At 40.3% G+C, this 12,855-nt stretch overlaps 1 protein-coding gene across 6 annotated transcripts in view; it reads left to right on the forward strand.

Annotated features, from left to right (window-relative positions):
- LOC105929264 (dynamin-2) overlaps positions 1–12,600 on the forward strand; it is a 31,667-nt gene extending 19,067 nt beyond the window's left edge. For 3 of the 6 annotated variants that reach the window (XM_012866969.3, XM_012866970.3, XM_021318717.2), the window contains 9 exons: positions 89–159; positions 1,006–1,060; positions 3,029–3,139; positions 3,275–3,384; positions 3,469–3,580; positions 3,758–3,925; positions 5,972–6,198; positions 7,052–7,285; positions 9,281–10,185. In XM_012866969.3, coding sequence (XP_012722423.1) covers positions 89–159; positions 1,006–1,060; positions 3,029–3,139; positions 3,275–3,384; positions 3,469–3,580; positions 3,758–3,925; positions 5,972–6,198; positions 7,052–7,285; positions 9,281–9,350 — 1,158 coding nt within the window. In that variant the 3' untranslated portion in view covers positions 9,351–10,185. Of the gene's footprint in view, positions 1–88; positions 160–1,005; positions 1,061–3,005; positions 3,141–3,274; positions 3,385–3,468; positions 3,581–3,757; positions 3,926–5,971; positions 6,199–7,051; positions 7,286–9,280; positions 10,186–11,592 lie in introns of those variants that run through there. The other 3 variants (XM_012866971.3, XR_002428398.2, XM_036137302.1) reach the window with 3 other exon arrangements.
- Positions 12,601–12,855: the final 255 nt, after the last annotated feature.

The following is a 12,855-nucleotide window of genomic DNA, read 5'->3' on the forward strand; positions in this document are numbered from 1 at the left end:
TTAGCAACAAAGGGACGCAGCATACCAGTGTAATGGAGATTCACTGTGTTTGTGCAGGTGATGTAACGTGTCACAATCTGCCTCTCAGGTTCTGTTACTGATTGACATCGAGCTCTCCTACATCAACACCAACCATGAAGACTTCATTGGATTTGCAAAGTAAGATAAACAGCTGCTCTGATCGTCATGTGGTCAGCTGGTGTCAGCAAAGTTTGCCAATCAACTACTAAAGAAAAATAAATAAATACCCGGGCCAACTAAGGCGCTAAATAATGATGATTGGAATAAGAGAAAAATCTAAAACGGCCATAAATAGAAATAAATTAACTATAAACCTGATATTAAAATTATTGCAGCATTTTTATTCAATACCTACCTTGTAGCTCATAAAATGAGTTATTGAATTTATTTGTGCACATGTAAAATAACAATTTTAATTGAACTAAAAGCTGAATATTTACATGACTTTGCATTCAGTACGTTATTTTTTTCTATCTATCTATCTATCTATCTATCTATCTATCTATCTATCTATCTCTCTCTCTCTCTCTCTCTCTCTCTCTCTCTCTCTATATATATATATATATATATATATATATATATATATATCTTTCTCTCTATCTCTCTCTATATATATGTCTATCTCTCTCTCTATATATATATATTACTCACAGGCTGATGTTTCAAAGCACTTATTTCTGTTAATAATGATGATTTATTGGTTACAAATAATGAAAACAACACTTAAGATTAGAATATTAAATCAAACCGATAATAAAAATACATTTTTAATACAGAAATGTGGGCGTGATGAAAAGTATGTTTAATACTTGCTTAAAGGTTGTTATTTTCAAAAGGTACTTTTAATCTGACACGTGAGCCTCATTGGAACCCATATTCTAATTTACTGAGTGTGACTGTATATGTATTTCCCTCCTATATGGCCGGTTTTACAAGCATGCTCTGTTACAAACATGCTGATGATATCAAATGTCTCGCCTGCAGCGCCCAGCAGAGGACCGCTGCTAACGCCACCAAGAAGAGAGTCATGCCCAACCAGGTAAATAAGCTTACGTTCTGCGGGCTGGCTTCACATCATTGCAACATCTATTTTTTTTTTTTTAAACTGCTGCGTTCTTCATATTTTGCTACTATTATCTGGACCCCCACTGGTTCTTTGTTCCTCTGTTCCTCCTATTAAAACCGCTCAGGGAGAGATTCTTGTAAGTGGCTTGCCCTGCGGTTCCTCTCTAGGTACTGTAGGTGGGGGGAGTTACTGCTCATTTTCACAGTGAGTGACGGTAATGATTTTGTGCTGCATGACAGAGGGAAGTGAGAATTACGCAGATTTATCAAAACTCCCAGCTCAGCTTTAAGTGTCAACAAGTGTCATCATAGCTTCTTCTTTATTGTTTTGTTGGATTCCAGTTGTAAGGGGGTTGATCCGCATGTATTTTTGGACTATGACGTAGTTAGAGAAAATACGGGCAAACTAAATTTAAGTATTGGCAGATTTACAAGCAACAGCAGGTGTGGTTTCCCAGTAAAACCTTTCCTGACTAAACTTTCTGATCTGTTATGTCGTAAAGTCGGAGTGGTTTTCCTCAGATCATCTGATTCTTGCCGGACAACTAAAAATAAAACTGCTGTCACTTCACAGTTAGATGTCGTGAGAATGTTGATTAACTGACGGAGCACAGACACATTTCTCCAGCTCAACTATACTAAACCTGCTACACACAGAACCAACAATAAAGAGATGATAAAGGCCTAAAAATGTGTTCCAACACAGATGCCATCAAGATTTTCCTGTTTCATTTCAAAGCGTAGTATTTTACCTTCCCCACTGAACACATAGTCCACCCTTTTGGTTAGAGTGCTTCATTTCTGGTACTTTTCTATGTATTTTCTCAAAGTTAAGGATATTTTAACGTGAAAACAACGTGCAACAGAAAGCATACAACAAATTATATGAAAATATCACCTACAAGTATGTGGAATGTCACAGTAAAACATTAAAAACTGGAGCATATATGCTATTTTTTTCTGCATTGCTCTTTAAGCGTGTTTAAATTTCATTGGTTGTATACATCTGCACCGCTTCAGCTCCTGTCGTAGTGGTAGAAAAATGCCCTTCTCACAATTTACCTGTGTTTTTGGAGGATCAGCAGAGGCTGTGGTTGTTCAGTTTAAGTGATCTTCTGCCGCATAAACTTAACACTTTGGTTTGAGCATCGCAAAAATCACATGATACAGACAAACAGGGAGCTGAAGCAGCCAATACAGTCTCTCTTTCAATGTGAACATCAATGAATATTCGATGAACATCAATGCAAAGCATGACAAACACTTAGGTTGCCCAGCTTAGAGCAACAAAATAATGTCCATGGCCTGGAATATAGCATTTCAACCTGCGCACATTAAAGTTCTGTGTGAATGTGACCACACGGCTTGCAATCCAACTCTGGGCATTGCTGAGATAAAAACAGACAACGGGGATCAGGGAGTAAGTAAGTGCAAGACTAATATTTACTTCGATCGAAACCCCGATTCAACTCTGGATCAGGTCTCGACGCCCGTATTAATTGTTGTTTCTGAATTTTATAGACACAGGGTTCATTTGCACGCCTTATAGTTTCAACATATTGCGGCTGCATGGCTACGTTCACAGAGTGATGATAATTTGCTTGTATAGAAATTGGGGAGATTGCTGCTACTTTGTCCTTTCTCAAGCAGACGCGAGTCTTGAGAGATTGGCAGCATTCATCTAAAGAGGGACAGTTGCTTAGTTTGAGCAAAAATTCAATGTTTCTTTAGATACACTAACTGAAAAAAGTTATTAAATGATACACTTCGTTTGTTCTTTTTTCTGTTTAAAAAGTAAGACTTTTAAAGTCGTAAATTAATGCTAGTATGCATTACCAAGTACAGACTGTATGTGCTGAAGTCTGGTTTGCTTTTAGCGTTTCTGCCACCTCTCCTAGGACGTGTCTCAAACCTTTTAGATGGTTCTCTGGTCTGTTTTCAGGTCATCCGCCGAGGCTGGCTCACCATCAACATCAGCATCATGAAGGGCGGCTCCAAAGACTACTGGTTTGTCCTGACCGCCGAGTCTCTCTCCTGGTACAAGGACGAGGAGGTAAACCTGCAGAAACGACGGGCATTGCTGGCGCTAGCTTTATCGCCGCGGTAGCAAAGCCAGCTGTTCGGCGAGGTTTCTGCGTAATGTTGCGTGATTTTTTTTTGTTATGCCATTGTGTTGTTTTTCATTCAGGAAAAAGAGAAGAAGTACATGCTGCCTCTGGACAATCTGAAGCTGAGAGATGTGGAAAAGGGCTTCATGTCCAGCAAACACGTCTTTGCCATCTTCAACACCGAGCAACGGTTTGGACGTCTCCATCCCCCAGCAGATCGCGGTGGTACTCTCTGCGTTTGTCTCTTCAGTTGACGGCGATGTTGCTTTTACAGGAACGTGTACAAAGACCTGCGTCAGATCGAGCTGGCCTGCGACACTCAGGAAGACGTGGATAGCTGGAAGGCCTCCTTCCTCAGAGCTGGTGTTTACCCGGAGAAGGACCAGGTGCACAGGAGATTCTCACTACTATAAAAACTACAAGTCGCCTACAAACGGTTGACTAAAGAGACTTTAGACATCTGTCAGACGCCTCTTTGAATAAAGAGACTGATACGTCCTTCTAAATAAGAAACTCTCACTCGTACAAATATTCACTTGATGTCTGTTCCTCATGTCCTTCAGCACGAGAATGAGGACGCCATGAACCCTGGGGACACGGTGTCCATGGATCCGCAGCTGGAGCGCCAGGTGGAGACCATCCGCAACCTGGTGGACTCGTACATCAGCATCGTCAACAAGTCCATCAGGGATCTCATGCCCAAGACCATCATGCACCTCATGATCAACAACGTATGTCTCGTTTTTCAGATGCCACGCTGCCGTCTGGAAGCTTTCTGCTAGGAGCTTCTTGCGCTCGTTACATTTTACGCTCGTTTCCGGGAACACCCCTGAATGAGGCCAAGAGATCCATGCATGCTAGAGAGATGTCTCTGTTTCTGTTTTCCTCTAACTAGAAACATATTAGCCAAAATGCTTTGAGATATGTTCATTGAGATTTCAATGTCTTAACTAGGTTTTAGCATTTTTAGCACTTTTCCAACTACACCTAAGGCTGTAATTTTTCAACGCATTTCTTTTTTTTTTTTAATGAGCTCTTTTGATAGTTGTGCTAACTACTTCTCCTCAGTTGGTGTTATTGCTTCTCTTCAGCTTCCTCAGCAAATCTAGTCAGCTCACAGCATTCAACTTGTATTTTTGCAGAAAATGAAAAAAAAAAAACAATACTGGTGTACTAGCATTGATTTAAATCAAGAAGCAAGAATATTGTATTTGTCACCGCGGCAAAGTTTCTCTTTGGCTACCCCAGTTCACATTAGGCAAGGCAAGGCAAGGCAAGGCAAGGCAAGGCAAGGCAAGGCAAGGCAAGGCAAGGCAAATTTATTTATATAGCACAATTAAGTACAGAGACAATGCAAAGTGCTTTACACATTATGAAGGCAAAAAAACAGACAAACATGCATGCAATGAACAAGGGTTACATTTTTTGGTTTTCTTAGCGTTCAGGAAAGTCACAGATAAAAATAATGAAGTAATACCGTTCTTATTGAACAATAATGATTTGAGGCTTCGTCTACAGCAATGTGCATTTAGATATTCAGAAATGATAGTGTGCAAGTAGGCAGTTACATTAAGGTGATTGTAATGTATGACGGGCTAGTAACAGTGGGGGTGATTTTAAAGCGTTTGGACTGCAGTCTCCCATCGGGGGGGGGGGGGGGGGGGCATTGCCCTCTCAGCTCTTGGGAAGAAGCTGTTTCTAAGTTTATTTGTTTTGGCTTTGAGGCTTCTGAAGCATTTACCTGATGGGAGAGGAGCAAACAGCGCATTGCCTGGGTGGGTGGGATCAGTGGAGATGCGTCTGGCCTTTCTTTGGACTCGTTCTGAGTCCAAATCCTGCAGATGGCATCCCACAATCCTCTGCGCTGTTCTCACCTACACTATGCAGCTCCCATACCATACAGTTATACTGAGGCATAATACACTCACTATGGTAGCTCTATAGAAATTATTTAGCAGTTCTTTAAATATTTGTTTTTTAAACTGTCCATGGTGTTATTGTCTTTTGGGCTTTGTCTCTACCAGCTTGACACATCCAGAATGAAAAGACGGGGTGTCTGAGCATCTCTGTCCTAGACTTGCCTTACATTTTCAGCTATGCTTAAATGTAAACCCCTTCCATAGTAGCCCTGGCTGTATGTTTCAGGGTTTTTGTGCTGCTGAAGCTGGACCTACACCCCAGTTTCATGTCTTTTGCAGCCTCTTCTCTGTATTTACCTCCATCTGTCTTCTCTTGAAATGAGTCTCTAATCCTGCAAAGGTAAAACATGGCATGATGCTGCCACCACCACGTTTCACCCTGGGGATGGTGTGTTCAAGGCGACGTGACGTGTTGGTTTTCAGCCACACCTAGTGCTTTGCATGAAACTTCAGTTCAGTCTTGCTATTCTCCCATAAATGCAAGATTGGTGGAGTGTGTGACCGTTTCAACATATTGTGCCACCTGATCTGTGGATCTCTGCAGCTCCTCCAGAGTTACCATGCACTTCTTGGCTGTTCCACTTAATAATTATACACTACTTTGTGTTGGTCCATTTAAAAACAAATCCCAACAAACAATCCTGAAGGTTGTAGCTGTAACGTGGAAAAGTTCAAGGGTCATAAGGGGCCTTATGGATGCTACCTTCTATGTTTTTAGGAAAGTAAAATAAGTTGATAATGTCCTGTTGGGTTGTCCCAATGCAGTCAAATAAAACACCTGCAGTATTTGTGAGGAATGTTTATGTGTGAGCGATTTAATCGCAGCGGAGGGACGTTTGTTTTCTTCTCCTGTTTTAGACGAAAGACTTCATCCACTCCGAGCTGCTGGCCTACCTGTACTCAGCCGGAGACCAGGGCAGTTTGATGGAGGAGTCTGCAGAGAAGGCTCAGAGGAGGGATGAAATGCTGAGGATGTATCACGCTCTAAAGGAGGCGCTCGTCATCATCGGAGACATCAGCACCACCACAGTTTCCACGCCGATGCCTCCGCCAGTAGACGACACTTGGATTGCTAAAGAGCCGAGGTGACACATCGGGAAGAGCAATTTTTGGGACATGTTTCTGTTATGTTTGATGATGATGGCTGATTTTAAAACTATTCTTAATATTAATGTCAGATAGTCGAAATAAAAAAAATATTTATTCAATGTTTTATTAAATTGAAAATGTTAATTGTTAAAAGGAAACTATAGAAAAAACATATTTTCCATGACTCTCAACGTCCACCAGGGGTCACCTATGAGCTGTCAGATATGATGCTTAATAATAAAAGCTTTAGTGGATTATTTTACTGTCTTACAAACCAACACAGAAAGGTGAACTGAGGAGAAACAGGTTAAGATGAAAACAGGTATTTATCTTTTGCTATCTTTTTGGGGAGGGGTGGCCTAGTGGATCCCAGAGGATCAGAGTTCAACTCCCACAGACTGCCACTCTGGGTCCCTGAGCAAGACCCTTAACCCCAGACTGCACATCAGCTGCTGCACAGTGGCAGCCCACTGCTCCCCAAGGGGGCGGGTTAAATGCAGAAGTGAATTTCTCCATTGTGAGATCAATAAAGTTAAATTATCAGACATGTTTTCATATTATTATACCCTACCTGTCAAAACCCACCTGGACTCACCTTTGTCATTCAATGGCTTTTCCTTATTTTTATGACTTTCTACATTGCAGATACACTGAAAACATACGAAAATAGGACTCAAAAGTATATAGAATTATGCATCAAAATTGTGAAATAACTCAAAGCATCTTGTATATTTTAGCTTTTTCAGGTTTTTGTCAGGTTGTGTGTGTTAGATGGGCTTATGCTTTTGTCAGAGTATCTACATCGAACACCACACTTTAATATAATCATTGTTTGGCTCTCGGTTCCAGTCCTCCAGCATCCCGACCTCCCACGTCGACCGCAGCCCCTCCCAACAGACCCCCAGCAGTGAGGGGACCCACTCCGGGGCCGCCGGCGCCTCTCAATCCTTCGCCGGCGTTCGGAGCGCCGCCCGTGCCCTCTCGACCGGGCCCTGCTTCGGCATACGACGCCAGCTCGGCAGTGCCTCTCATTCCTTCCAGACCCGCCCGTGTGCCTCCAGCTCTGCCGCCGGGAATTCCCAGGTAGACGCATATTTACCCCAACACAGTTACACCTGCGACCTGATATGAGTCAGTGGTTTGATTCTAGGTGAATGTGAAGTTTACGTCACATCATACCGACATTTTGGGCTGTTGGTGAGTCATTGCTTTGATTGCATACCTTGCTCTGAGGAGTTTACCTGCTGATTGCTTTTTCTTTACTGTGAAGAGTAAAGAAAATATGGTTTTCACTATGAAGAGACCACCTAGATTAACCTCCAAGATTTTCTTTCCAGGCACAAAATGTAGATATAAACATCCAAAAGGATTATTTTAGGTTCAGCAACTACCCAGAAACCCCCAAGGCTCAGGCCTGCGCAAGAACAAAGCCACTGCTCCAAATTTGAAACTTTTGATATCGACTTGAATTCACAACTCCTTGCATGAACAAGCAAAAAACCTTCTAAAGGATGATTTTATGGTTAGAGGAGATAATTATTGGGCTATTTGGTCACAATGACTCGACATCCGTTTGAAAGGATCAAAGTGAGGCTAAAAACACTGTACCAACGGCCAAGCATGGTGGTTGCAGCATCATAATGGGGGGCTGCTTTTCTGCAGGCTTTAAAGACCGATGATGATGAAGGACTGCCTCCACATTCAAAACTGCTTCTAAAACAGATAAAACAATAGGCTGGAATAGCTCTGACTAGGGCTGTACGATTTTGCCAAAAATCAAAATTGCGATATATTTCAACCATAATTGCGACTGCGATTTAATTTGGACTTTTTCTCTGCATGAACTACAAGCAACAAAAGTGGCCTGTAGATAAAGACGTTTGTAAACAACGACCATTTAAAACAAGAAATTTAACTGGTTTTATTAATAATAATATTCTCTGATCCACTTTGAAAGTGGTTTACCATGCTTAAAAGTCACGTTGGTGCCAGAGAACCGACCAATTCAAATGAACTATGTCATTTCTGCTGTGAAGGATTCCGCCAGAAGCTTCTCAGTGGCTGCAGAAATCTTGAAGTTTATTTTTCAGCTTGCTAAAAGACATTTAACCAAATATTATTGGTTATTTGTTTATTTAGGTTAATTGCAGTTGGAAGTTGGAAGACGAGTGCACCGTAAAGACGAAGTGTTAAAATAAAAGGTTAAAACCCCTAAATGAATCAATGGGTGGTTTTTCTTTCCACTGTCGCTTCATGCTTGCTCAGTATGAGGGATTGCTGCAAAGCCATGTACAATGCAGACGACTGTCCCTGTGGCTCTACGCTTCCCCAGGAGTGAATGCTGCTTGTCGGGACTTTGATGCAATCAACTGGTTCCCTTATATAGGAAATTTTTGACCAATCTGTATAATCTGATTGAATTGACTTTGTAAAGTGCCTCAAGATGACATGTTTCATAAATTGGCGCTATATAAATAAAATTTTATTGAATTGAATTGTAACATTACTATTGTAGGTGCATGTAAACTTCTGACCGGATCTGCTAATAACCACTCTGGGTCCAGATAAGACTCCATACGGATCAGCATCCGGGTTGGGGTTCAACATTTTAATGACTTGTGTTCAGAATAAAAACGTTTTATTTACTGCCTCATAAAAGGAGATGGCGCCGCTTTGATAACTGTCGGACCTCACGCCTGGACGCAGTTTAAAGATTCACAACCACCTTCATATCTGCAGCGCTTAATGCGAGCGCTGTTTGTGCAACAGGGTCGGTAATGCAGGCCTGAATTCAGACTCATTATGTTATCAGCTTCCTATCTGCAACAGAAATAAAACTAAAGGTGACCATGTTGCCATAGTAACGAGCACAGGAAACCCATGAGTGTATTTTGCAGCACTGCCAGCATAGATCATTGCATGGCGTATCTCCCAATCTTTGTCACCGGTGAAGGTTTTTTTTTTGGGGGGCTTGTTTTGGTGGGTTAGGAGCCGTTGCTGCATGACTAAATAACTTTTTTTTTTTCTCTGCATGTTTTCTCCCTCCCTTTTCCTATCTTCCTCTGTTCTGTCCTGCAGCAGAAGACCCCCAGCTGCACCCAACAGACCCACTGTCATTCGTCCTTCAGAGCCCTCCCTGCTCGACTAGAAGCATCCGCACACTTTTTTTTTAATTTTATTTTTATTTTAGCGTTATTTTTATCTGGTCTCTGAGACACTGTTTACACTTTTCTATCACTTCCCAGCAGAAAGGTTGTTCTACTAAAATGAGTTACGATCTGTAATCGCAAACCGCTGCTGAGATCTCCGGCCTGTGCTCCTCAGAAGCCTTTTTTTGTGGAAGTTCGCCTCGTCGTTAATAATGAAATGACGGCATTATCAGAAGATATAAATTTGATGACAAATCTAACGCTTAAGAACGTGTAATAAAATACGCCTAAAAACAGCATATGATGTACAACTTTTTTTTACATTACATAAGAGGAACGTTTTACATTTTTTTGCGGGCTGTACACTCGCTAATGTTGAACCTGTAATTTTTACACACTAAGCACCTCAGTAGATAAGTTACACCATTTAATAAAATTATTCTTCTCATGTTTTTCACACTTAAAAAGGGATTTGTAACATTTATTTGCCTCAGTGATTTTGCTTATTAACAAGCAGTTTGCTTTTTTTTTTTTTAAACAATAGCACACTCCTGTTAGATTTATTGTTTGTCCTCCTGTGGAGCAAGCGAGCCTAAGTCAGTCAGAGGAAATGGAAATCAAAAAGGGGAAGTGTTGACCTCTTCTGTAAAACTAATAACTACTTACATGCTGATGTAAGGATGTCGTACGACTACGAGTTTCCACAAAGCTTAACGTCAGAAGAAAAAAGTTGTCACGTCGTCTTTGAAATTTCACTGGAACATAAAGCCATTTGATAAATAAATGTAAGAAATGATGCTCTTCTGTCATGAATAAACATCTAGAGTAAAAGTTGCTGCTTCTTCTGGCTGCATGCCTTTTCTCGTGCTTCTTTTGTTTTTGCACAGCCCTTCCTGTTCAGTTCTTACTCAGGAGAATACAAGTAGAGATGTTTGGATCGGCGTGGTACAAACCTGGCTGCAGCTGAAGTAAAAATATTTACTCACAGGTGGACCTGAAGTCACTTTGGTTGGTGCTGCCCTCATACTAATTAGACGTTTGAATTACAGCTGCATTTTAAAAAATGTCATTAGAACGATATTTGTTTCCATAAAGACAAACGCACTGGACGGCATTAGTCAATCTGATATGTGTCGTCATTTTATTTTTTCCAACACGGGAATGTTGTGGGGGTTCTCGCTTGAATTCACATATAGGCGTCTGTTGATTGTTACGGGAACTCGCAGGAACAATTAACCCCAACAATTATCATTTCCCCCTTGGAGATTTAGGTGTAAAGTAATCATTTAATTTGACCAACATGGTTCTTTTGAATGACCAAATTATTTGCATTTTGGACAGAAACAGTAACATGGCCAGCCAGATCGATAATGTGTAACACTGTATGCTCTGCATCTGTTGTGTGTTTGTGAACGCACAAACATCACAAGAATTCAGCTTGCAGGCCAGGTTAGAGGAATAGTGCAGTAACCTTTAGGTTGATTGCAAGGAGCTCATCACCAAAAATAAATTCCCCAAATACAACTGTTTGTTTGGTGGGATGCCTATAGATTAATTTCCAATGATTAACAAGGAGAGCATTATTATTGATGTGACATTTTATTTATTTCTTAAATGATGCCCTGATTGAATATATATATATATATATATATATATATATATATATATATATATATATATATATATATATATATATATATATATTATGAGAACAGTCTGATTCTCAGTCAGAAACAAACCTTTTGATTGAATGAAATTGGACGTTTAAATCATCCAGGGGTATGAACAGCATTGATCTTTACTGCAGATCTTCTATCACCTTGGAGCATTTTGGTTTATTATCCCAGCCATCTGAATGGTAGTTTTGTTTTCCACCACTACTTTTGGTTTCCAAAAGAGATCATTTCTTGTATTTCTCTTTGTTTCCACCTTTCTGCTAAACTTTTTTTTCCCTCCAATACACTTTTTAATCAAAGTTCTTCTGAAAACTCCAACAAGCCATTTTACTAAGATTTTAACTATAACCTGTGTTTACAGGTTCACTTTAACCTTAAATAAGCACCACCAGTTATCAATCTGGATGCTGATCTGCTATCGTTTTAAACACAACTGTGGCTGCATTTTAATGTGGTTGACAGGAAGCTAGAGAAAGCTCAGTATTACTGTTTTCTAGCGAGATTTGCTTTTCTACCTGGTCAGAAACTAACAGGAAGTGTCTATGTTCATGGTCCTCTCACGCAGGCGACCACCACACCTCCCTTCTCGTCCAGGCCAGATGTGAAGAAACCTCCTGTGCAGCCGTTAAGGACCAGCAGCAGGACTCTGCTAGAATCACTTTAAAGTTCACTTCTTGCATCAGATTTCTTTTGGTTTAAGACGACTACATTTTAAAATGATCTGCTAAACATGATGGCAACGGCAGGAATCAAGAGTCAAATTCTCTTCAGAATCTGGGACTGAATTTGAAAAAAAAAATAATAATTTGGATTAATTCTGCATCAACCTTGGTGTTCCTAATAGTAAATATGTGCTGTACATACTGCATACTGTGTTTTTGTTCACTGAAGCGGAAGCTAAAGCCACCGATTTCTCAGATGTGACCACAGAGTTGATTGACGTGAGTAAATGTTCTGATATGAGGCTCTTAAAGTTACTGTTACATCAGTGGATTTAATTAATAACGGTTGGTCTTCGATCGCTTTACCGCGAGGCATTGCAGAGGGTCAGGCTCAGTCTGGCGTTATTTACAGTGACTTATTATTTAAGCAAACTGGCATTATGATAGTTCTGTGGTACTGTCAGTAGTGCCACGTCTGTTCATCGTGCCCGGCGCTGGATTCCATCTAGCCTCAAAAAGGACTTTCAAAACACTATTAAGATGGAGGCTTGGTGTATATAGCTTTACTTAATCAAGATCAAACGGTTTTTGGTATGTATTTCATAAGTATATAACGTGGCTATATACCTTTAAACTGGACAAATTCACTGCAACGAAATCAGCGGTAAACCGATCGTTTATTTAATTTTCCAACTGACGTAACCCCTGCAACAACACTCAGTGGTGTATTTGTGCGGGTTCGTGTGGATGAAAACTTTCCTGTAAAGGATCCATGTGTGAACAATGTTATTTTTAAAATAGGAGATGTTCCTTTTTATAAAGACCCGGGTACGAGGCCTAAAAGTAAATGGAATTAAATTAAAATGATGCATGGTTTGTGTACATATACAATATTAAAGTTATCAAATCCTCTGTGTCTGTGTGAGGAGTTTGACTTTATGATTGTAAGTGAACTTTTTAACTGTACTAATCACAAGTATTAACGTAACAATACTGAAACCAACAGGACAGGCTGTGCAATGCGCCTTTCTCTCATTGCTGCACTGCGGTGCTAATGCTAGTATAAAGATGATCAGGAATTTTTTTTATCAAACTTATATTCCTGTTCTAAACAGCTAACCTTTTTCTAGCATCTTCACCAAGTAAAAATACGTTTTATTTTATAT

This window comes from Fundulus heteroclitus, chromosome 5, assembly GCF_011125445.2.
Source record: "Fundulus heteroclitus isolate FHET01 chromosome 5, MU-UCD_Fhet_4.1, whole genome shotgun sequence".
In the NCBI taxonomy this organism is placed as follows: Eukaryota; Metazoa; Chordata; class Actinopteri; order Cyprinodontiformes; family Fundulidae; genus Fundulus; species Fundulus heteroclitus.